This window comes from Sturnus vulgaris, chromosome 1 (assembly GCF_052056855.1).
Source record: "Sturnus vulgaris isolate bStuVul1 chromosome 1, bStuVul1.hap1, whole genome shotgun sequence".
Taxonomy (NCBI): Eukaryota; Metazoa; Chordata; class Aves; order Passeriformes; family Sturnidae; genus Sturnus; species Sturnus vulgaris.
In genome coordinates this window covers 51,066,076-51,090,368 of record NC_142243.1, presented here as the reverse complement: position 1 = coordinate 51,090,368, position 24,293 = coordinate 51,066,076, and the positions used below count along the sequence as shown (strand labels likewise).

The 24,293-nt window shown below is 35.9% G+C and overlaps 1 protein-coding gene across 1 annotated transcript; it reads left to right on the top strand.

Moving 5' to 3' along the window:
* The first annotated feature begins 367 nt into the window (after positions 1-367).
* Positions 368-17,845, top strand: NME8 (NME/NM23 family member 8). The gene is made up of 15 exons (XM_014891666.1): positions 368-400; positions 494-551; positions 1,488-1,594; positions 2,626-2,697; positions 3,708-3,824; positions 4,743-4,809; positions 6,002-6,081; positions 7,298-7,390; positions 11,267-11,412; positions 12,688-12,866; positions 13,970-14,114; positions 14,912-15,016; positions 15,751-15,902; positions 16,885-17,029; positions 17,623-17,845. Exons 1-15 carry the CDS (start codon positions 368-370, stop codon positions 17,843-17,845), a joined length of 1,722 nt encoding a protein of 573 aa, XP_014747152.1.
* Positions 17,846-24,293: the final 6,448 nt, after the last annotated feature.

Here is a 24,293-nt window from a genome sequence, read left to right as displayed (position 1 = left end):
ATGGTCCAGTGTTATAGCAGCTGTCATCCCATTAAAGTGCTTGTGGCTATTCTGAGCAGAATGATTATAAGCATGAAAAATTGTTGAGGTCAAAAGTTTTGTACTCCCTAACAGATTAAGATACTAAATTTTCTTCTGTTTCTTGTGCCATGTGGGTTTTGCAAACAAGTTGTATATTTCTGCACAGAATTCAAAAGTGGAGTATTAATTACCATCATTGTAGGGGCTTCAATTGACTCAAATGCTAAGGGAATCAGAAGGCCGCGATACTTTGAGAACCATAAAAATCAATTCTGTATGTCATATGGTCTTTTAAGAAACTTCAAAGTGCTTTGGATTTTAATATTTTTCCTATAATCACAGGATAATGGCAGGCAAGAAGAAAGAAATCCAGCTGCAGGTATAACTCTTAATCACTTAAACAATTTTAAAGGGAAATAGATGCTTTTTCTGCCTTCTTAGAATGTTAAAACGTTAATTAATTTTGTTTCAGACCATAATAAGCAATCAAAACCAGTGGGATGAAATGCTGCAGACAAAGGATATAGTAGGTACTAACGGTTAATATTTCCTTTTTATACTTTCATGGACATATGTGAAGGTTTTCATATTTATTGATTATCTTTGACAGATATTCTAGAAGACTAGACTAGTGCCATATCTTTCAAAGAAACGCTATAGTAATATATGTTTAAAACGTATATCATGGAGCCATTGAATCATAGAATTCTTTCAGTTGGAAAAGACTTTTAAGATCATGTATTACAATTTTGAATATCTTATATAATAAGTATCATATGATTGAGTATCTTATATGATAAATACTCATAAAAATCATATTTATCTAAATTTTATGTTTATATGCTGCTATAAACCAATGTTTTGAAAATATCTTTCCAATATGGTGTTCTTCACGGTAGGGAGTTGGACGCTTCTGAGTGCAAAATCTTGCAAAGACTAAATAATTACTGCAGCATTCTAGAGAGTGCATGTTCTATGACATGCATTATTCCCAGTTTTCAGTTCACTTAGTCCGATAACTGTCTCTCCTATGTCTTGTAGGGACTGATTTTGGTAAAAGGAACAAATCTGTAACAGGATCATATCTACAGAGGGACAGTAATAGGCAAAGACTCAGAGAAGTGAAAATCCTGTAGAATAAAGGTCTAGATAAGAATGAAAACCAAGAGTGGGAAAAGAAAAGGAGAAAATAAAAGGAAAAAGAATGAGAGAAAAGTTGCTATTTGGATTAATAATCTCAAATAATATTCTGAAGTAGGTTTCCAATGTCAAAAGTAATTGCAATTAAAGAGTGTGTATCCACTAATATATCCACTGAATCCATTGATGTATTCATTATACATTCATTGACTAGAAGAGGACTGAAAGTGAATGCCTTCCCAGTGCTGTTTCAACCCAAACATAAATGTCTCATTTTATAAGTTCCTCAAGTCATCTGTCTGTAATTCTAAACGATTACATTTTAGTAATAGATGTGTATCAAGCATGGTGTGGTCCTTGCAAAGCTGTGCTGAATTTATTCAGAAAACTAAGGAACGACTTCAGTGAAGACAATGTGCTACATTTTGCTGTGGTAAGGACACAAATCCTGTGTGTGACTATATTTACATCTGGATTTAAATATATCTTCTGATTTGCATATCCAGAACTTTCATTTTACTGTCTTTATACTGAATTGCCATAATTTTGGCCTAGTTGCTTTCCCTGCATATATCCTCATAAGACTTTGTCTAGAGGTAGATTAGAAATGGTAATAAATATGTAAGAAGCTATAATAATAAAAGAGTTGATATCTCACAACTTTTGTTTTCTTTGTGAGATTGCAGAAGTATTCAAAAGCCAAACTATATGACTTTTAGTTTTATGTCTCTATATTATGGACCATTGCATTTTAAATTCTTACATCCATGAAAAATCGGTGCATTGTTTTTTGCAAATGTTACCTGGTATTTCATTTTTAAGCAAACAAAAAGGGGGAAATTAGAAAAAAATCACAAAACTGTAGTAGTAAAAATATTTGTTTACACTAGCAGTATATATATACATGAGTGTATTATATCTCATATTTAAAGTAGATAAATTTGCTTCACAGACTCAGCTTATCCAATATATTGACCAAGTTCATCCTTTTTTATGTTAGTGAAAACTTAAAATTCCACGATGAAAGAACTTTTCAGAAAAAACATTAATTTTTTATACAGTAAAAAAGCAGAGAGTCATGTTCAGAGGCTGTCTCACATGCTTTCATACAGTTGACCACATTTCACAAAAAATTAATACACTAGATAATCTCTTCCATCATGACTGCATGGGCTACTTCTTCATTTATAGATGTTATTATAACCTACATGAGAAAATAGTATCAAGAGAAGATATTTTTCCATTATTAATTGCTGTAATACAAAGGGAGGACAATCCCATGTTACCAAAACTGTTCTTTCTTCATCACTATAAGGACTGTTAGTTGCATTTAGGACTGCAGTTTGAGTTTGCAACACCAAAATATATATGAGTGGGGTTTTCCTGTGAGTAAAAAGGTTTCCTTTATATACGCATATGCATACACACTTATGTAAGCAAATAATTTTTTTTGTCTGACTTCAGGCAGAAGCTGACAGCATCAAAACTCTGAAACCATTTAGGAGGAGTTGTGAACCCGTGTTTCTTTTTAGTGTTGTAAGTACATCCCATCAGTTTCTTTTAATGTTCTGCCTACTTCTGCCTTAACTTTTTAATAGATTTTAAAATAGATGTGAAGCTGTATAAATCCTATCTTTACATTTTACATTATGTAGGATGGTACTCTCTGATGTTGTTTGCTTGAGCTGTTTCACATGTTTGTGTGCTGCACATACAGCCACAGAAGAATTGTGGTAGTCACTGTTTAGGTAGTTAGTGAGAAATACAGGTGAGTTTTCCAGGTTTGCCTTACATAAAGTGCCTACATGTGGTTACACTGAAATGATTATTTTATGCACGCTTTTCATCACAGAAAGAGAGTTTACATTTCCTGGCATTGTAAGATTTTTAAGATAACAAATAATGTTGTGTTTTCATTCTTGAGTAACCATAGCAACTAATCATATATTTATTATCTCCCACTGATGGACACAGAAAGCTGGTTCTCCTAGGACACAGCTCCAGGGCACTGCTCACTTGAGGAGAGGTGGGGATTGCTTTAACTTGAGGGTGCCAAGATTTGAATTTCCATAAGCAGGGACCAAGGATAATGATACTTTCAGGACACTTTCAGGTTTGAATCTAAATGCTGCCTAGAGATGTTAGCAGTATTTTGGGTCACCATTAGCTTCACTACTGCATCTGAATATGGTAGACAATGCACTGAAAAGTCCCACATGCACACAAAAAAAGACAGAAAACTCCATGTTACAGAAATTAAGAACAAGTAAAATCCATATTTGTATTTGCTTCCAACTGTATTATGAGTATTGAGCCTAAAAATAAACATGGAAAATTTGGTAAAGAAGGAAGCAAGGAATTAAATGCATGAAAAGTTTCATTCTGAAATAGAGGCAGTAGTAGCTTTGGTATTCCCTTCCTAAGACATAGGAAGTGATCCTATAGCTGAAAAAAAAATAGGAAGATATTGCATGTTTCAAAAATTTAAGTAAATGTGTAAATTAAGTGATGAAAACTCACTGAGAGTGTTATTTTCTCTTCTACAGCATGGTAAAATTCTTGCAATGGTGAAAGGTGTAAATGCCCCTCTAATAATCAAGACAGTAACAGAGCTAGTGCAAGAAGAGAGGGAAATTGCAGCTGGAGCAAAAGAACATGCTGAGGTACTCACAAACGAGATACTTATGCATAAATGTGCATTTTTATTACACTTACACTCTTTCTCTAAATGTCTACGATAGTGTTTAGATAATGTTTAATTTTTTGTATTTTTGTCCTAACAATAAACGATAATATATATGATGCACTTTTTTTTTAGAAATCAAGTAAAATTATCTCTGTTCTAAGACACTTCTAAGGATCATCTAGTCCAGCCCCTCCTGCCACAGGCTCACCTTTCACTAGATCAGTTGGCTCAAAGCCATGGGGATTGCTCCATACTCAATGATTCCAGTTTCCTACTAAAAACAAAGGCCATTCAACAAGTCTATTCCATCGTTTTTGACCCCTGACTTCCAGGTAACACGAGGATAGCTCAGTCTGACCTCAATAGCCTGCACTGTGAAAGATCCCACAGTTGGAATTCAGAGTAGTCGTGAAGCCTGGAAAGTTAATCCTCCCTTGTTGCTTGTTCACCTCAGAGCCCACAAATTTCTACTATTATTTCTACCTTATAAAAACCTAACAAATTTACAGGTTAGTCTAGCAATGTAAGAAATGGAGAGACAGATAAAATGCTCCTAGCTCATAAATGTTTTAGTAATCTTTTTTCTTTCAGGGCTAAGCATTTTTAATATATATGCATCATATGAAACAAAGACATGGGAAATAATCATGTCTCATTGCTTATTTTGTTAAAATGGAGATGAAATAACTCAGAGTAAAAAGGGCTTTTTAACAAACCGAAACTCAGTTAAGGAAAGTCAGACCAATCAAAGGTCCTTCTTAGAACTGCTTGTTTTCCAAGGTAGCAAATCCATTCTTACATTAAGATAAATATGTTGCAAAGATGTGACAGCTATGTTTGGTGACTTTACTTTTGCACTGATGATGTACTTTTACTCCATTTGCAATTACCTTAGGTAGAAGAACTCGTTTTTCAAGAAGAAGTTTCATCAGAAGGGTCTGCTGAGGAGACTGTAGAAGAGGGTAAATATATTTGATTTAGTTTAGAAATGTTAACAGAAAGAAAGAGAATAAATGTCTTTTGCTTAGTAATTGTCTATGTCTAGCACTAATGGACCTTCCTTTGGTTATGTTAATGAAATGCCATAACTGAGCTTTCTTCTGTAAGGAATCAATGTATTGCACTATCATAATCAATATTTTCACCCCCACACTGGGAACCTTCAGGCTTTAGACAGAAGTGATATGTGCGAGGCAATTTTCCTGTGTAAAGTTAAGGCCTGAAAATCACTTCTACACAGTCCCTGTGTGAGCTGTGTAATTCTGTTGAGGTGGAATACTAAGATGGAGCCAACCTGAGAGGATTGGAAGAGTTAATCTGTGAATTAACGTCATGCCTTCTATCTCAGATTACTCTTTCACCAGATTAGATTTAATAACAGATTTAAAGAAGAACATAAATCCACAATAGTAGTATAAGCTTCCAAAAAGATTGAAAAATAAGCGCCATCCTGTTTAAAAGTCCTGTCTGTGATTTCTCTCAGGTTTTTCATTAGCTGAGACCTACAAATTTTCTACTTTTATTGTTACCTGTGGCTACTGAATGTTCCTACTGCTTCATCTATGGCAGAGAATGCTATTCTACAACCCTGAGATGAAACAAACTCCTCTATCCTCTCCTTCTTCTTGATCTTGTTTTTTTTCCCTGTGAGAGACATTAGATCACACTCACGGCATCCCTTTTCCTTCCTCTTCATCTCTTCATGTTTTGCTTTTTTTTTTTTTTTTAATTGTATGGTTCAACTGACATATTCCTGACCTCAGCTTTAGCCTATATTTTTTCTCATAAACCCTATGAGACTTAGAAGTACAGTACTATCATTTAGTAATTATCTACAGACTTCACACTAATCCCCAGAACCTAAACATGATAGAAAATCAGAAAACAGAGCTTTAGCTCAGGTTCAGCTTCACATTAGAGGATGTCACAGACACTGTAATGTATTAACATTTGGTGGTAATATTTTCCTTAACACATGCAGTTCCTTAAGTGTTTCTAGTATCTGTAACATTATCACTATCTTAAATTCTACAGTTTTTGAGAGCTGATTGAATTACAGTCAAATGCTTAAATGTCAACTTCAGGTCTAGTAAAGATGATCCCCTTAATTTTGCTGAATGTATTACTTAGCACAATATTTTTTGCCTTTTTCAGAAGAAGTACTCACTTATTCTGTTGGAATTATAAAACCTGATGATGTCTTATCAGGACGTGTAGAAGAAATTAAAAAAAAGGTAGAGAGAATTTTAAAATAATAATTCATTCTATTCATTTAACAGACATAATAGCAAAATGTGAGGTTAAGTAGATCCTAATTTATGCCCAGGCTTCGGAACAGAATCTGACAAATCTTTTCTGCTAAGGATGATAAAAGTCCAATAATTTTTACCTGAAATAATGTGACATTCAAATTTATACTGTTACTTTAATATTCTATGCTAGCAGAGGTTAGACATTGATTCATATTGCTTCTGTTACCAAAAAAAATTGCCTTATAACAATATACATCAAGACCAACTTAGAAATTAGAAGAATTTTTAAAAGCGTTATGACAGGGACAGTGACCTTTGCAGGAAAGGGAATCTGAGTGCTATATATTGTTTCTGCAATTACCTTAGCTTTGCTGGAAAGGAAGGAAGTTCAGAAAGGCAAAAAAAAAAAATAAGGCAGTGCTTGAAAACAATTTAGCTGGAGCAGCCACTACTTGGTTCATGAGATGTGTTTTCCAACACTGGTTCCACAGTCAGCCTTGTTGGGGCAGGCTGAAAACACTCAGAAGCACCACAGGGGCTTTTAAAGGGCTAAGTGCTGGCACACAGGTTAATATTGGTGTATCATCAGTACTGGGTTAGATATTGTCTTTGCTGTTGAAATATCAGTATATGGTACAAACCTCATACCAATGGACTATGAACTTTGATGCAAGTCATGTGTGCATCACTCACAAATGCTTGCATTTAGTGCAGTAACCTAGTTTAAAACAAAAAATCAAAAAGTAGGTTTCATTTTTCTTTATTTGCTGTTTCTAAAGCCAAGTAGTTTAGCCCAATATAACTGTTAACAAGCATATATTTATGCGACTACTATAGCTACAATATAATTTATAGTATCTTGCAACATGGGTTGCATGTTAACCACTCATAGTGATCCAAAGGAGTTTATTCAATGTGAAATAAAAGGGATTATTAATTATTGAATTAATGTACATTGAACTGCAATATATTTATTCTCAAACATTAACTTAGGGGTATTGTAATCTTGAATTTAGTGAAGTGCTTTGAAAGACTCGAAGTTCAGTTTAGGCAAAGATAGCAGTTATACTTCGAATATTTCCGAGAATTTAAAATTAACATAGCTTCCAAAACCAATCAATCTTTAGATTTACAATAACATATGATTTTGTATGGATCCATTTTCAAATGCCCATGAGTAATAACTGAATAATTGCAGATTAAAGAGGCAGGATTTGACATTAAAGCAGCAGAGGAGAGAATCCTTACTGAAGAGCAAATCAGAGTATTTTATGCTCGGAATAAAGAAGAGGTAAAAACAAACTAAAAACCTAAATGAAAGGAACAGGTAAAACATATAATTGTTACCAGATGTGCTTGCAAATCTCTGTACGGTAAATTTAATGTATATTGAAGAACTGCATTAATGTAGATTTAGTACATATAAAAAGAGACATTTTCTCTCCCTTTTCTTCCACAAACTTATATAAATATCACTATGTAGCAATTTAATATTCCAACCAAATTAAACTGACCTCCAATTAAATACTAAAAGATTTTGTTCTTCTTTCTGTTATCTAAATGTGCATGATCCTTAGACAAGGAGCTGAATTTATAACACTATTGATCAAAACAAAATTATATTGATTTTAAAACATCCTATGACAGGCCTAATGACCTTTGTAGGAAAGAAAATTAGGGTGCTGTATAGATTATTTCTGCAATTCCTCAACCTATGTCACAGTATCTGATGTATATTTTTTCCATTTTTCCAGCCAGAAAATAAGTGATACTATATATTATATATATTTTTTATTCCTTTCCAGATTTTATCATGGAGTAGTTCTGGGAATAAACATGTGCACAGGCAGAGAGGGAAAGTATCTCAGTTAAAATGTATTTTTTTGTATCTTGTCCTATTTTAGGGGACAAAAATAGCTAGACAGATACAAAGTTCAAGAAAATAATTAAATTAGGCTGTCCACCATTAAATGGCAGTGGTCTGGCAAATTAGCAGCTGGATATGGCCATATTTTCCAGCAGTGTGATAGCTAAAATTAACTCTTCACAAGGATCTGAGATAAAAAATGAAGTTGCTTAGCAAATATTTATACCTTCTGCTATATGTATAAGATAGACAGAGGCTGGAACTATATGCAGACAAATAATTTGACATTATTAGAGGGAGCAATGGAAGGGTTCACCTAATCTTAAGAAGGTGGGAAGGGGTCCCTGTGGCATTCCAAATGAATAAGAGTGAGATGAGATGGCTCCTACTAAAGTCAGAGAGAAAAAAGAAAACACATAGTAAGGAACCATGAAGATCTTGGTTTTAGGAAAACTGGGATTGTAGGTTAGATGGAGGCAGTTTTGAAACAGAGGTAAAAGTGACTCATCTTCATGGGAATAGCAGCCAATTTGAGACTAGTTAAACGTAGAGGTAGACGCGGGAAGAACAAAGACAAACAAAACACAATGTTTGATACATCACAGAATCATAAAATCACAGAATAGCTTGGATTGGAAGGGATCTTAGAGATCATCTGATTCCAAGGGTGGGGACACCTTCCACAAGGACAGGTTGCTCAGAGCCTCATGCAGCCTGGCCTTGAACAGGGCTCCAGGGATGAGGCATCTGCAACTTCTCTGGGCAACCTATTCCTATTTCTTACCACCTTCACAGTAAAGAATTTCTTCTGATCTAAATCTACTCTCTTTCAATGTAAATCCATCCTCCCTTGTCCTATCACTATATGCTCTTGTAAATATTCCCTCTCCATCTTTCTTGTAGGCTCCCTTCAAGTACACTGGAAGGCTACAATTAGGTGACCCCAGAGCCTTCTCCAGGCAGAACAATCCAAATTCTTTTAACCTTTCCTCATGGGAGAGGTGCTCCATCCCTCGAATTGCCTTGGTGGCCTCCTCTGGACTTGCTCCAACAGTTCCATGTCCTTCCTGTGCTGGGATCCCAGAGCTGGACGCAGGTGGGGTCTCACCAGAGCAGAGCAGAGAAGAGGGGCAGAATACCTTCCCTTGCTCTGCTGGCCACACTGCTTTGGATGCAGCCCAGGACACATTTGGCTTTCTGGGCAGCAAGTGCGCATTGATGGGTCATGTCCAGCCTCTCATCCACCAGCACTCCCAAGTCCTTTTCCCCAGGGCTATTCTCAATCTGTTCATCCCCCAGCCTCTGCTGATACCAGGGGTTGTCCTGACCCGGGTGCAGCACCTTGCATTTGATCTTGTTAATGCTCAATGCTCATGGGCCACCTCCTTGTGCATGTTCCTCTGGATGGCATACTGTCCTTTGGGTGTGTCAGCTTGGTGTCATTTGCAACTTGCTGAGGGTGCACTCAATCCCTTCACCTCTGTCATTTTTGAAGATACTAAACATCACTGATCCCCAATATGAATTCTGGGGGACACCACTTGTCACTGATGTCCATTGGTACTCTGAGCCTCTGACTACTACCACTACAGCTGGATGCAGCTGTCCAACCAACTCCTTATCTACCAAACAGCAACCAAAACCACTTCTCTCCACTTCAGAGAGAAGGATGTTGTGGGGCACCATGTCAAGGGCTTTACAGAAGTCCAAACAAATGACATTTGTAGCTCCGCCCTTGTCCACAATGAAGTCACTCCATTGTAGAAGGCCACTGGGTTGGTCAGGCAGGACTTGCCCTCGGTGAAGCCATGCTGGCAGTTCCAATTCACTTCTTTGTCCTCCATGAGCTTTAGCACAGCTTCTAGGAGGATCAGTTCCATGGTCTTCCCAGTCATAGAGGTGAGGCTGATAGGCCAGTAGTTCCTGGGGTCCTCCTTTCTACCTTTTTAAAAGATGCATACAATGTTTCCTTTTTTTTTTTTTTGTCATCTGGGTCTTCACCATGACTTTTTATATCTCGTGGCGAAAGGAAAACAACACTATTACACCATAGCAGATCCCTGCCAACATTACGACAGAAGAATAATAAAACTGCTATGAAATGTATGTTTCCAGAGAGCCCTGTGCATATTGAGAAGCCAATTATTTGGAATTCCTTAAGTTTAATTTTAAGCTGAAAAATAATTTTGTTAAAACATATTGATTCCTTTGTGCTCAGTGAACAATGTTATTCCTGATTTAATACTCCACAATCTTGCTGAATTCCTGGAGTCTGCCTTTTACAAGGGAATGGAGACTCAAGGTGATAGACATTCAGATTAAACTGGAAGCAAAAATTGTTTCTTTTTAATGATGAAGCTCCAGGAAGAAGATGCAGGACAGACAAAATTAACAGCTACACGTAGTTCTTCTAACATAAGCAAGAGTACTTTTGGAGCCACCACAGTATAAAGATACCCTTTATGCATAGTACTGAAATTTTTTTACACTTCACTCTGTTTCTTCCAAGTTTGTTCATTTTGGGAAACGGATTTAGAATATGCATAGATATGAAGATAATTGAAAGAGAAAAGCAGTGAATTGAAAACATATATGTGAATACTTCATTCTTTTATTACTAAAGGAAAAAACTATCATATGCAATGATGTGATGCTGACTGGTAAGGATTTAGTCAAATATTTAAAAGGAGACTAGATATCTCAAGAAAAAGGTGACATTAAAAAAAAAATTCAAACTCACAGCACAAGCTTCAAAAATTATTTTTCTGATGGAAATGTACTTTTATAGGATTGAAAGTTGAAATTGAAGAAGTAAAAAGCACATAGCAAAGCAAATGAAGGAAAAGCCTGCAAATGTCTTGCAAGTAATTCAGCGCTCTATATTTATAGCCAGCTACATGACTTTTCGTTTCAAAAATTATTCATGGAACTCTATTGCAGTTTCTTACGTCACACTACATGCTGTAGTACAAGCATAGCCAGTGATCACATTGAATTTCTAGGTCATTTTCTTCATTCTTGTCATTTGCATTTTAACCTGGAAGAATATCTAATACTCGTTTAAAGTAGTTATATGCCTTTCTTTATCTCAATTTGCTTTGTTTTTAGACATTTGATAATGTTGTATCAAATGATTGATCAAAAACTTCCCAAACGGTTTACCAGAGTTCTGAGGAATGTATGTCCATGCCAGTTTGAAACAGGAATGTATGAGTTACTTTAAAAGCATAATTGTCTCATTTCTAATGACAAATTCAGAATTCCTGCAATTCATAGTGGGGGGGAAATTATATTTTTTAGCCTGACTTTGACGCATTTGTTCAATTCATGATGAGTGGACCATGCCATGTTTTGATAATCACTAAAAAAGAAACAAGTGATGCTATTCCTCAATGGAAAGAACTACACAAAACAAGTGTGTCTGGTGAGCCTGAGGAGCCAGTTAAGTAAGTACCAGTGAAAATGTGTATCTGTGATTCAGTCACAGTGTTCAGAGCACACCATAAACCAAGGCATGTCCCTACAGACGCATGCCCATGTGTGCAGGTCCAGGGAGCAGGCTGAGTTGGTCGCCTAGTCCTTCACAGGACCACCACTAGAGATGCAACCTCTCAAGTTCTCACGGGAATTCAGAAATTCATTGCTTCCTAGTTAAAGATGACAAGCCGAGATCATAGATCTCTTTGAACTCACCTTCAATGAGTTCTCAGAACAACGGGAGCAATGATACACTTCAAAGCTGATGTAGTCCTTGCAATTCTAGTTCACCCATGCCCAGGGGGACTGCCAGCACTGCCGATTGCAGATTGCACTCTTTTCCATGTTTTCTCCTACGTTTCTTGGGAAGCTGTAGATATGGCCCAGGGCAGACCAGGGCACACCTGAGGCATGCTCTTCTCCCTGGGAACACTGTAAAAGCCAGCAGAGAAGGAGAAGGGTAGTGGGGTTTGTGTCCCCACTCTGCATAAAGATACAAAAAATTTGTAAGGATTAGCTGTTCAGAACCATGGTATCTTGAAATGTGTGTTTCTCTTCTATGCCAAGGGTTTGTAGAGAATTGTAAGGATGGTAGTTGTATACACAGACTCAGACAATAGAGTATTCACAAAAATTCAAGTATCGAATTAAGTTTTATATTTAGACAAGACATTTACTTAAAGCAACATGAGGTTAAACACTTTGTCCGGAAAAGAATTGACATTTTTGTCGATGCCTGCTGCATCCCTTTCTGCATTAGTTTAGTGTAGCTGGGGAATACTGCATTTTCTACAACTGGCCAAGAGGGACTTTATTTACACAGCTAAACAAACAGGCAAGAAACAATGAGAAGTGTCTCTGTTATCAACAGCTCTGTAGTGCTGTCATTTTTATGATCATGTTGTGCATGAATTAAGCACAAGACTTCCAGTGACCATTCTTTATACCCTGTGTACTTGTCAATAGTAATTCTATCTCATGCAACAGAGAAACTATTTTGGATAAGCTAGAGGGGAATTGTTAAAGCAGCCTGGCTGAGACTTCTCCTTCAGAGCACATAATCAGGGACTTTTTGAGAAGATTAATAATTCTCTTCTCAGAAATGTTACTTTACTCATGAATATGAATTTAATAAAAACCTAGTTTTGCATTCTATTCTTATGTTTCGCTAAATTTTAAGAAAGTCTTCAAAAAGTCAGCTTGTTAACACTACACAGTGACTTAAATACTGCATGTTTCATCAGGTTGCCAGGACTCATGGAGACTGAGAGTCTGGTAAATTTATGTGATTTGCAAGATAGTGTTGAAGATGCCAGCAGACAACTTGCCTTCTTTTTCCCAAATTTTCATATAAACAAGGTAGAACAACACGTTGAAAGGACTTTGGCCATTATTAGACCTAGTCTCTTGAAGGAAAGGAGAGGTAAGTGTTAATAACTATATTTTCTATCAAGGGTATATAAATATTTTGAATTATAAAGTCTAACTCAATTAATGATAAATTTTTAAGTTGTACTGTCTCTCCACTGTTAGGCCAGCAGTAATCTTTGTCTGGAATGAAGTTATGAGGTTAATGATTTTAATATATTGAGAATGCAAATGTCAATGATATTTTGTTCCTTTGGTTAATTTTTCAAGAAACTCTGTAGATGAAATATTTCCAGAAGACCTCTCAGACAAGCTCATATTTTCAAACATAGTATAGGGGACAAGATTTCTCACCATAATAAAGCAGCTGATATTCTTGAATAGCAGGCTCAAGATAGATCAATGGCAAGGGGAAAAATATCCAATCCAAGATGCTCTATGTTACATGAGGCAATGCTGCTCAAGGGCAGTTCTAAACAATATTTTTACAGATGAAATTTAAAAATCCACCCCATTACATGAAGCTTCATCCAAACAAGTTTACTTTTCTTCTCAGTCATATATTTACATTTCTTCCTAGATTTCAGATAGTATTTTTAACTTGAGAATCCCTGTACTTGAGCAAACTTATGTGCAGAGAGCTGAAAGACTACAATCTTGATCTTTCCTTGTGAATTTATTTTCCTAATGGTTGTCTAGCATGTTGCTTAGAACAGCAGTTCTGCAGTTCATGTTTAGGTAATTACACACTAATTTTGTCGGTAATTTTGACTTGTGCCACATAGTGCTTACTTACCCATGTGGTCTTGTAAGACTTAGTTAAGTAAACATTTCACTTATTCAAATTCCTTAGACCTTCTTTTTCTTAGACCTTCTTTTTCTGGTAGTAACATGTATCATAGTTCTCAGTCAGGAATTCCTACTGAGGTTTTTTAACCAAGAGAATGCTTAAATACGATGAGGATCAGTTTTCTGAGTGTCCAGGCAGCTCGTGATGCCTCCTAGCAATTGCTTTAAATTAGTTTCCTGTTTTTCAGTTAGGAAACAAATTCACCCATAAAATATAACATTTTCATTGAAAAGTCCATGTCGTTTCTCTACAAGTGTGCAAATGAATGAATGAATGGCAATTTAGCATTATTTCAATATATTTACCAGATTCCATCATGAAAAGAATAAAGGATGACGGTTTCCAAATAGCAATGCAGAAAGAAATAATTCTCTCTGAGGAACAAGTACGTACATTTTACAAAGAACATGTAGATCAAGACTACTTCTCAGTCCTTCTAGAGCAAATGACCAGGTATGTTGAATGGAAAAGGAGAATGTAAATCTATAGAATCTCTATAGAATCAGATAAGACTGAAATTTTCACATTTAATAATTATTGAATCATAGATGCGCAGAATGGTTTGCCTTGGAAGGCATCATTATTGCCCATCTAGCTCCAACCCCCTGCCATGACACCTTCCACCTGAATAGGTTGCTAAGTGTCCCATCCTGGTGTTGAACACTTCCTGGATAATACATGGCAGTGAGATACACATGTATAAAAGTTTATTAGAAGACAAAACAGGAACAGATAACTGCAGATAACGGAATAATTTTCAAGAACAACAAATAAAAAAAACCCAAGCTTTTAAAAGTTACTACCTACTCCATATTGTTCTATGTATGATTCTCAGTGGCCAAGTCCACTGATTTGAATGAAAACAGTTTAGGTATGCTCTGAAAAGGCTGCATTTAGGTTGTTTGTAGGAGAGCTCTGAAATCTTCAACCAGGCTGTGTGCTGGATACCTTGAGGAAGAGAAATAAATCACTTTTGGATATTCCTTTCATATGATGTTGGGACATGGTTGTGGCATGATCAGTCTTTCTGTCTTGCCATTGTAACAAAATACAGTAACTTTACAATTTAAATTCATACTTAAGCCCCATAAGGTTTTATCAGCCTGTACCTTTTTAAATAATCATATCAGTTTTAAGGTCCTCCAATACTGGGGCTCATTTTCCTAGTCTGGGCTATATATAATCAAATTACTTTTTGAAAGTTCCAAGAGTTTGGGGTTTTTTTAAGTGTTACTTTTCCCCTTGTACAGTGGTCCAACTCTTGTATTGGCTCTAACACGAGAAAATGCTGTATCACACTGGAGAGATTTACTAGGCCCAAAGACTCTTGAAGAGGCTAATGAAAATCCAGAGAGGTAAAAATTGCAGAAGTAAATCATCATTCACAGCTTCCAACTTACTTTCACATTCCTCATCTAGTTCCACATTCCAATTAGTGTAACTATAGTGCCATCATCTGGAAACAGATACACATTTCTGCAGTTTTTTAAGCTTTTCTTGGAAGTAGTAGTGTATTACACATAGAAACTGCAGCATTTTATATAATGATATATATATGATACAATGGCTGCTAAACAGAATTAAAAGCTGAGTTTTAAAAATTGCAGTGAAGTGAAAGGGGAACCCTTGAGTGTGAGTCTGAGAAAAAATCTTGGCAATACCTATTCTTTATTGGGTGGGGGTGGGGAGGGAGGAGAAGTGTGCTTGAAATACCACCATTATTTTTCTTGAAATACCACTACGATTTTCTTGTACCTTATTGAAAACTTTGCATCAGTAGAATATTTTATTTGTGACTAAGTTTCTCCTATACATTTTATAAACAGACACCTTAGTTCTACATGCTTACCACATTGCTCTAGGAAACTGCAATGGTATCATCTTACCTACTGCTGACAGAAGTGCCATTTCATTACGAAATAAGTGGTATAATTTGGAATATAAAAACATGGGTGTTAGGAGGGAGGATGTTCATATTTCAGATTTCCAGATCAACACTAATATATATTCCCTGGGTTAAGGCTAATTATAGTTCAGAGCTCAAAATGGCTATGCTTTTAAGTAACTTCACTCTTTTAATGACTCTCAGTTTGCGTGCACAGTATGCTATTGAAAATGTACCTATCAATCAGTTGCATGGAAGTTCTACACCCAGCGATGCTCAGAAGGAACTAGAGTTCTTCTTCCCTGAGGAACAAACCTTTGCACTAATCAAACCTGATGCTGCTAAGACTCATAAAGGTAAGGCATTTAGAAAGTATGGGCTACATCTAGTGATAAAATAATTTCTACAAAAGATTCTTCTGATTCCCTGAAGTACATTTTCTGTGCAGAGAAATGCTTTTACACTGCTTGCATAATTCAGATCGAGATCTGAAATGTGATATTTCTTTTGCTTAAGCTGTCTATAGGTCTTTCTTCACTAGAATAGTGGTGAATTGAAGAGAGTTCCTAGCTAAGTTAAACTGTTTAAGGGCCAGGCACTTCTGCAGACTACCTGCCCAGCACCTTTATTAGTCAAAGGAGAGAGACACTTGCCAAACTACTATTACTTATTTCAGACAGGTATTTCTACTGGCTCAAAAGGGGTCATTGCTGAGTTAGATGCATCCCCATTCTTGGTTTAACTTACGGTTAGTCCAAGGGAATAAGGAGAAAAAAATCAAAATAAAAAGAGCACTATGTACAATTCAGAATCTTGCCCTAAGGATGTTTGCTTCCACTCTTTAAAAACCCTCTATCTAGACTCCCTACTTAGCATTATTTTATTCTGTCTTAACAAATTTCGGTAGTCTTTCTAATGCTAATTCATCATTGGCTTCTGGGAGTCTATCTTCCCCTCTTGTGAAAATCCAGATTGATTTTGGCTGGCCAGGTGATGTTTGATACAGCATTACAACTACCGTCCACATTCTGTTCAATATGAGAAATAACAGTGAATGTTGTTGGCATAGTTTATTAAAATCTGGGTTTGATAAGTGCATCAAGACGGATAATGCAGTTGCAATGGTTTCTGCCTATTATAGAGGACTGTTGAAGTGTTTCTTATGTTGTTCATATTTGGTTTGATATTGCAAGAAGAATTCTAATAGTTATTGTTGATTTTTTTTAGAAAAAGGCATCTACTATTTTCTGAAACTTTTAAAGTTTGGGTGTATGGGGTTTGCATTTGTTGCATCTAAACCATTCCAATCAAAAATGAGCTTGTTTGTTATTCTCCTAGATGAAATAATGAAAAAAGTTAAAGAGGCTGGATTTAGCATCACAAAGGTAAAAGAACAAGCCTTAACTCGTGAAATGGCTGCACAGTTTTACAAGGATCATGAAGGAAAACCCTTTTTTGAACAGTTGGTGAATTGTATGACACAGTAAGTGATTTGGTTTACAGTACTGAGGTATGTAAGCAGGCATCACACTTTGTACAGTGCCAAAAAAACATGTTACACCATAACTGGTGCAAGGATTTTACAGCCTGTCACTCTTTCTGGCAAGTTTAGTGGCTTCTAGCACAGAATACTCTTCCTTTAAAAGGGAGATTTACAATTATTTTCAAACTTATGGGTAGTTTCATTTTGGATTTTATTTTCCCTAAAAAGAAACTGCTTTCCAACAGAATCCTTTTTCTCCTCATGCAGGACAAATATCTTCCTCATAATATTGTTAATATAGCTGATAAAAACAGTATGTATTGTCTTGCGTCAGAAATTATTGGGTGAGAATGTCTTTTGGACAAGAAGTCCAAATCCAAATATCTGATCATCATAATCTCTTTGGCTTTCAAATATGGGATTTTTCCTTAAACAAAACACGCAGAAACAAATTTTAATATTTATGCAGCTTAATAAAATTAAGATAGTTCAATGCTTATTAGAACACTTCATGGTAGCTCTGACATTAAAACTACGTCTGCATCTCAGAAATCTCAGAATAGTATAAAAGTTTCTCTATATTGATTTTACAGGGGTCCATCAGTAATAATGGTCTTATCAAAGGAAAATGCTGTGGAAGAGTGGAGGCAACTAATGGGTCCAACTGATCCAGAAGAGGCAAAGAAGACCTGTCCTGAATCAATTCGAGCTCAGTTTGCACATGATATTTTGTCTAATGCTGTTCATGGATCATCTAATATAGAACAAGCACTGAGAAGCATTCAGTTTGCATTTGGAGAGCTGGATGCAGACTAAACAATTAAGATACAGTCTCTGAAAATTGATATTCATGTAATTAGATGTGTTTGTCTACCCAACAACTATACTTAAGACTACATAAACACACGTATTTTTCGTCATAATCCATCCAATTTTAGCTGGAGAGTTTTTGTTATCAGCTCTTCCATATTGCAAAGCATATCAATGTAACAAGTAACGCCTGCTAGGAGTTTGACATTAGTAATGGTTTCTTTATGTATGTTTAGTAGATGTTTTTTCTTTTATCGTTTTAACAGATTTGTGCCTTTCCAATAGTTCCAGGATTCTAAGGTGGTTTGTGTATAGCTAGTCTAAAAAGAACAAGGAAGGACAAGGGTCAAGGAAGATGATTAAAACACTATTAATGGCACATATGCTGGTGATGTGGATCGAGTTCTGCAGTTCCAAATGTGAGCCAAATGAGGCTCCTGGGCCCACTGGCCAACTGTATATGTGTGCATCCCTGGTGAGACTGCTCTGGGCTATTGAGGTCTATTGGTTTCCTCAGGGCCCTGAAAAACATTTGCATTATTTATTTATCCTTTTCCTAAATAGCTTCTAATGATTACTGTCACAGGTAGGATAATAAACTAAAAGGTCCTTTCCAGTCCATTTACTTAATTCAAATATAACAGAAGAACTAAAATATAAAGCCAACTCTTAATAACAGCTATTCTTGACATGTACCTCCTTGCCAAACTAGTGAATTCATATCCTGTCCAGTCTAACTTGGCTGGCCTTCATGAAGAACACAAGTATTATTCTGTAGCTGATATATTCTCACTTCTGCTGTCCAAATCTTTTGAAGGTTGAGATTCTAAGGAATGGCATTCACTTAAAGCAATTTACTTACATAATTGATTTTAAGTGTAAAGTCTAGAAAGAATGAAGTCCTTCTCATACTTTCTTTATTGTTCCTAATGTATTTAATACAACTAGCTGCTATAAAGAGCTTCCTGACAAATATTTCTGTTGTGATGGGGCATTTGTCATTGTAGACATTTCTCCAGAAGAAGCTGGACTGAGCATTCTCCTAATGGCCCTTTTTCACCTACAGCTGTTTTTCTGCCACAAACTCAGCATGAGGTTCACTAGCCTATAGGAGGTTGTAATTAGTACAGAATTTATGTCACCTTAGTGAGGTGGGTTCTGAGAAACATACTTCAAGATTGCTGTATGTTCTTTGGCTTCTTTTTTTTTTACTTCAAAAACTCATTAAAACTGTTCTTCCTGGCATTATTTAAGCACCCTGGGTCTTTTGGGTCCTGGCATTTTGTACTTGAAACCAAGAAGCAGCCTCAGAAAAGAGTAGCTTGCTTAAGTACAGCAGTTTCACATACATCAATTCAGCTCATTTTTCAGATCTTTGCTGGAGTTAATAGCTTCTCAACTAGTGGGACAAATACAAAGTTGAAAGTTTAGGTGGGTTTATTTTTTGACAGGACCAGAAATGTTTAAAACAGCAAAATGCTTTTATGTCTTATTAAGAGTCCATAACACGTCCAGTGGAAGTTCACAATCAAAGAGCTTGATAAGTATCATACAGGGGTTATGAATACTGTGAATCACTTATTGCTCTGGATTGAGAAATTTCAGTTTGCTGTGAGGGTACTGTAGCTCTGCTTCTGCCTATTTAAGTATGGTAAAATTTTGCATACTGAGTATTTGCTCTTGCTTAACCATTATCCTTCATATTGCATCACATCATTCTTTAAAAATATAAGATTTTTGCCAGTTTGGTTTAACTATTGGATGTTGAAGGATTTTGTCTATTTGGGGTTTCATATTCATGTGTGTCAATTATAATCCGTGCTTTGTGCTTGGTTAAAGCAATCCAGTAGATTCCATTGAAATACTATGCATAGATCCATGATAGTTTTTTCTTCATGTTGCCTACATATACAAACCCCAACTGAAATGTGGGAACATTTCATTTATTAATGTCCATCTTCTTCTCTTAAACATGTTCTTGATCTTAAAGTCTTTTAGCAACTTTGGAAAGGAGAAATTTAACAGATACGTCTTAAGACATCAAACGTAACTGTTTCATTCAGATGATGAAGAGATTCAGATTTGCAAAGCTTTTATATCTTTGAGAAGCAGACTTTTGAACAATTTGTACAACAAAATATGCATTCAAAAGAATGGCATTCAAAATACTGTGAGTATTTTAAAAGATTGCTTTGTCTCTCTAAAAGTTTAACTCATCTTGTAGGTATTGCACACATTATTTATACTGCCATCCACTCTTCTTCGAAAATTGTATTACTGTGACATCGATAAGGATACAATTTTTAAGGATTTGAACATTTCTGGTGGGATCAGCAATCATTTGATTTATAGAGTCAGAAGGACTCTGCTCCAACGTAAACTCCATGGAGTCTCAGAGATTAAAATCTTCCTGCAATTAAATTTACACAAAACTGTGGCATATAAAACTTACAAAAATTCTCTGTCCATTTATCTCATATCTAAATGCCAATTCAAAAGAGAATGTGGCCTTTATGACTATTTATTTAGAAAACGTCTTGTAGTTCATTATAGAAGTAGGTGGTGCAAAAATTTGATTATAATTCTTCCAAGACTAACAAAAGATAACATAATTATTCTTCTGATTTTTGTCCCAGGAGTAAGAACCACAGGGCATGTTTATTTGTACTACAGATCACATATTTCCTTGTTTCATTAATGGAATGCACTATAGAATAGAGTAGCATATAGAATAGCTCTGGGCGAAAAAACAACCTAAGTGATCATTGCTGAGCTTTGAGCAACTGGTTAAAATATACAAAGGTCAGCAGTTGAATGTAGCTCTACTGGTAATTCTGGTCAGGTGCAGTACTGTGTTGACATGGAACACCTGCAGAACTAGATCTAAAATTCATTCCAGGTGCCAGGAATGTTGAGCATATATAGGATCTATTGACTTTAGTAGGAATGATGTGTTTGACACGTCTAAAAAAAAGACTAAAAACTTAGGTGCTTAAATACAGCCTAGAGGTGAAACCTTAATCGTATTCAGTGAAATGGAAAAACTGAAATAGAAATCAAAGGAGACAGAATTTCACTTGCAGGTGACTAATTTATGTGAGTTTGAAAATGCTGATCTAAAAGATCAGTATGATAGGAAAATTTCTAAAATAGTTTTATGTACTCTGTAGCAGGAATTCTTCAGCTCTGATTACCTATTTATTCAAACTTAAATACCTCAATAAATGTACATATGCTAGCCATTAAAGAATGAGCAACAGTCACATCAATGTGATGTTGAAATAACAAACACTGAAGTAGTGATATATCACTTAAAGAAATTTTATTGTGAACATAGTCAAATGTGGTGTTTGTTAAATGAAACTTTTGGAACAGCTACCTATACTCCACAGCAACATCACATATTATTTTACAACTATTAAAGTCAAACTTTTTTTTGTTTTATCAGGGGTAAAAATATAAAAATTATTTTCTCCTGAGACTTGTCACCATTCCTTCTCCAAGCTGCTGTCATTAGATTGACCATTCCGATACACTGGAATAGACATGGATGCACAAAGCCAGGTGTTTCCAAACTCCTTAACATTTTTATGTACACTTTATGCTGACTAACTTTCAATCTGATATGATAAAAATATGGAAGAAGGAGAGGCAATACAACAAAAAGCAGGGGATATCGTAATAGAAAGAATAGACATGCAAGGAATAAATTAATGTTAGTGTGTTTTTCCAAACCCATTTTTCCTATATTTTAAAAAGCCATGGGTCAATCCAATTCGGCACTAATGCAAGCCATTCCATTTTGAAAATCCCCTACAATTAACTCCCTGTAACATCAATTGCCAGCTGAATCCAGACCCAGAACATCCACACCCTCCAGCCACCTTCCCTTCCCTTCCCTTCCCTTCCCTTCCCTTCCCTTCCCTTCCCTTCCCTTCCCTTCCCTTCCCTTCCCTTCCCTTCCCTTCCCTTCCCTTCCCTTCCCTTCCCTTCCCTTCCCTTCCCTTCCCTTCCCTTCCCTTCCCTTCCCTTCCCTTCCCTTCCCTTCGCATGAAATAGGTGTTGGAGCAGTTAAGGGCTGCCTGAACAGGCAAATTCCTCTCCAGAGGGTCCACTCCCCACCTCTGCTCCCTGGCATGTGGCCAAAGGTCAGAGTCACCTCTTCTCGTGCATGTCCATGGCCAGGTGTAGCCATTGCTGCACTAATGCACTCCAGCACTGGAGTCATGAAACCTCGATTAACCAAAGGGGGGCAAATAGTTTGCTGATGGATTAATGTAATTACTTTACTTAAAGATGAAAAATTAACAGGCCAAATTCTTGAAGTGTTAAATGGGTTTTTTTTCTCAGTGTTGCAGCTGCCTTCTTACTGAGGGGCTTGGCAGTTTTTTTTATATAAAATAAAATAAAATTTACCTGGAACACCAAACATATGTTTCTAGTGAGTTTCTTACTGCATCCCATACACATGTGCTCAGTTTAGTTAGAAATGCCATTCAGTATTTTCACTGAATGTTCTAACCTCAGTTCCAAAAGAATGAAACCTGAAAAAATATTTACTCTAATTGTGAATGATTGGCACCATTTTAGATGCCCACTACAAAAGCAATTCAGAATTGTTTTATGAAACATTAAAAAAAAAAACATAAACCCCTCTCCAACAAGACCCAAATGACCCGATCACTTCAATTCTGTGTTGCAACTTTCGTCCAGTCAGTGCATATGACAGAGAAATACTTCCTAAGCAAATAAAAAGAAGATTTTCCTGTCCAAAATACTCAAACAGCTCTTAAATTCTTTTATCCAGAATTGTAACCTACATTCCAAATGAATGAAACCTGAAAAAATATTTATTCCAATTATGCACAACCAACACATGCTTTTTAGTTGTACCTAGCAGTTAGTTGAATGTAAATGAACATCTGAAAACATTTCCTCAACCAGATTTTTCTGCTAAACTACATCAGCTACAATTAATTTTGTAAATATAATTCATCAATATGGGTCAACAAACATTCAAAATTATGTTTCAATTTATAAATATCCCCACCCCCCAGGAACTTGCAAGTCATTAATTTCTATAGAAGTGCATTACTTCTGATTAGAGCTAGCCAAGACTTTCTGAAAAAAGTGCAGTGAATTTCAACTGCTAACACTATATTTCATGTAGCATCTGTGAAATTAAACCATAGCCTTACTGGAATGTAAAACAGCATTTCAAACTTGCTTGTTGGATATGCAGTAAATTTGAGGGCTTGCAGGTAATGTATTAATATTAGATTTGTTCCTGCTGCTGCCAAAAGGCTTGTGGATAAACCACTATGGAAATGAGCATAAAGCAAGGGAGGGCAATCCTCCTTTTCTCTAGATGGGGATATTAAGATCAAGCCCCAAAAGTACCCTATATATATCAGACAGTCCACATCCAGATAGAAGGTTGATGGTTTTATCAGAGTAATCAAGAGATGCCCCAAACAGAACACTTTAAGTATTTTGATTCCTTGTGGTTACAGTGGGATAAAAATTTTAGTTTGTAGATACTTAGAGAACTTCAGTATGTATTCTCTGAGCAAGGTAACCAGAAAGCTGATCATTTGCTCACAGGGAACTGTGGATAAACTGAACAGATATTTGCAACGTCTGACTTGACAGTGTAGTTCATTCAGTAGTCAGAGTAAAGGAAAAACAGTGCAGCGGTACAGAGCTGCAAGCTGATTGACTCCATCTTCTCGGCAGGGAAAAAAAGCTTTTTCTCCACTTGCCTTATTTTTTTATGTAGTAATTCAGTACAAAAATGCAGTACAATCAGACATACTTATTCCTCTAAAACAATATTTTAAGATTTATAACCCTCTTGTTTATCATTCTAAACTGAAACAGATCTTTAATATAGTCTTTAGTGTCAGGTTTTGATTTCATTAAAGTTCCTAAACAAGGAAATATATGGTCCTTGGTACAAATAAACATGTCTTGTGATTCTATTTCTCTCCTGCTGGGACAAAAATCAGAAGAATAATTATGTTATTTTGTGTTAGTATTGGAAGAACTATAATCAAATCTTTGTACCACCTAATTCTATAATGAACTACAAGATTCCATTTTCTTGTAACACATCTGCCCCTTTGTTTTAAACATAGTAACTTGGCATCTATGTCTCAAATTTGCTTGAGCAAGTTACCAAGTATAAAATTGCTGCTACAAAAATCACTTCAGCATAATCTATTGTGAATTTCACTCATGCAAATTTCATTGGAATTCTTGTCATGCAAAGATCAAAATAATGGCATGACCAATTGTTACTCCTTATGATAATCTACACAGAACTCCTTTTTTTTTTTTTTCTGGCATAGAATTTCTCTACCATAAAAATCCTCATTTTATCAGAATTGACCAGTCTAGTTCTTAGTCTTCCTGCAGGAAATCTTGAAGGTCTTTCAGGCATCTATCATTAACT

Excerpts from the sequence above, each read along its gene's own strand:
- NME8 (XM_014891666.1), top strand. The coding sequence starts at position 368 with ATGGCAGGCAAGAAGAAAGAAATCCAGCTGCAG. Across the intron at positions 1,595-2,625 it reads ATGTGCTACATTTTGCTGTG|GCAGAAGCTGACAGCATCAA; the intron begins GTAAGGACACAA and ends GTCTGACTTCAG. Across the intron at positions 4,810-6,001 it reads TGAGGAGACTGTAGAAGAGG|AAGAAGTACTCACTTATTCT; the intron begins GTAAATATATTT and ends TGCCTTTTTCAG.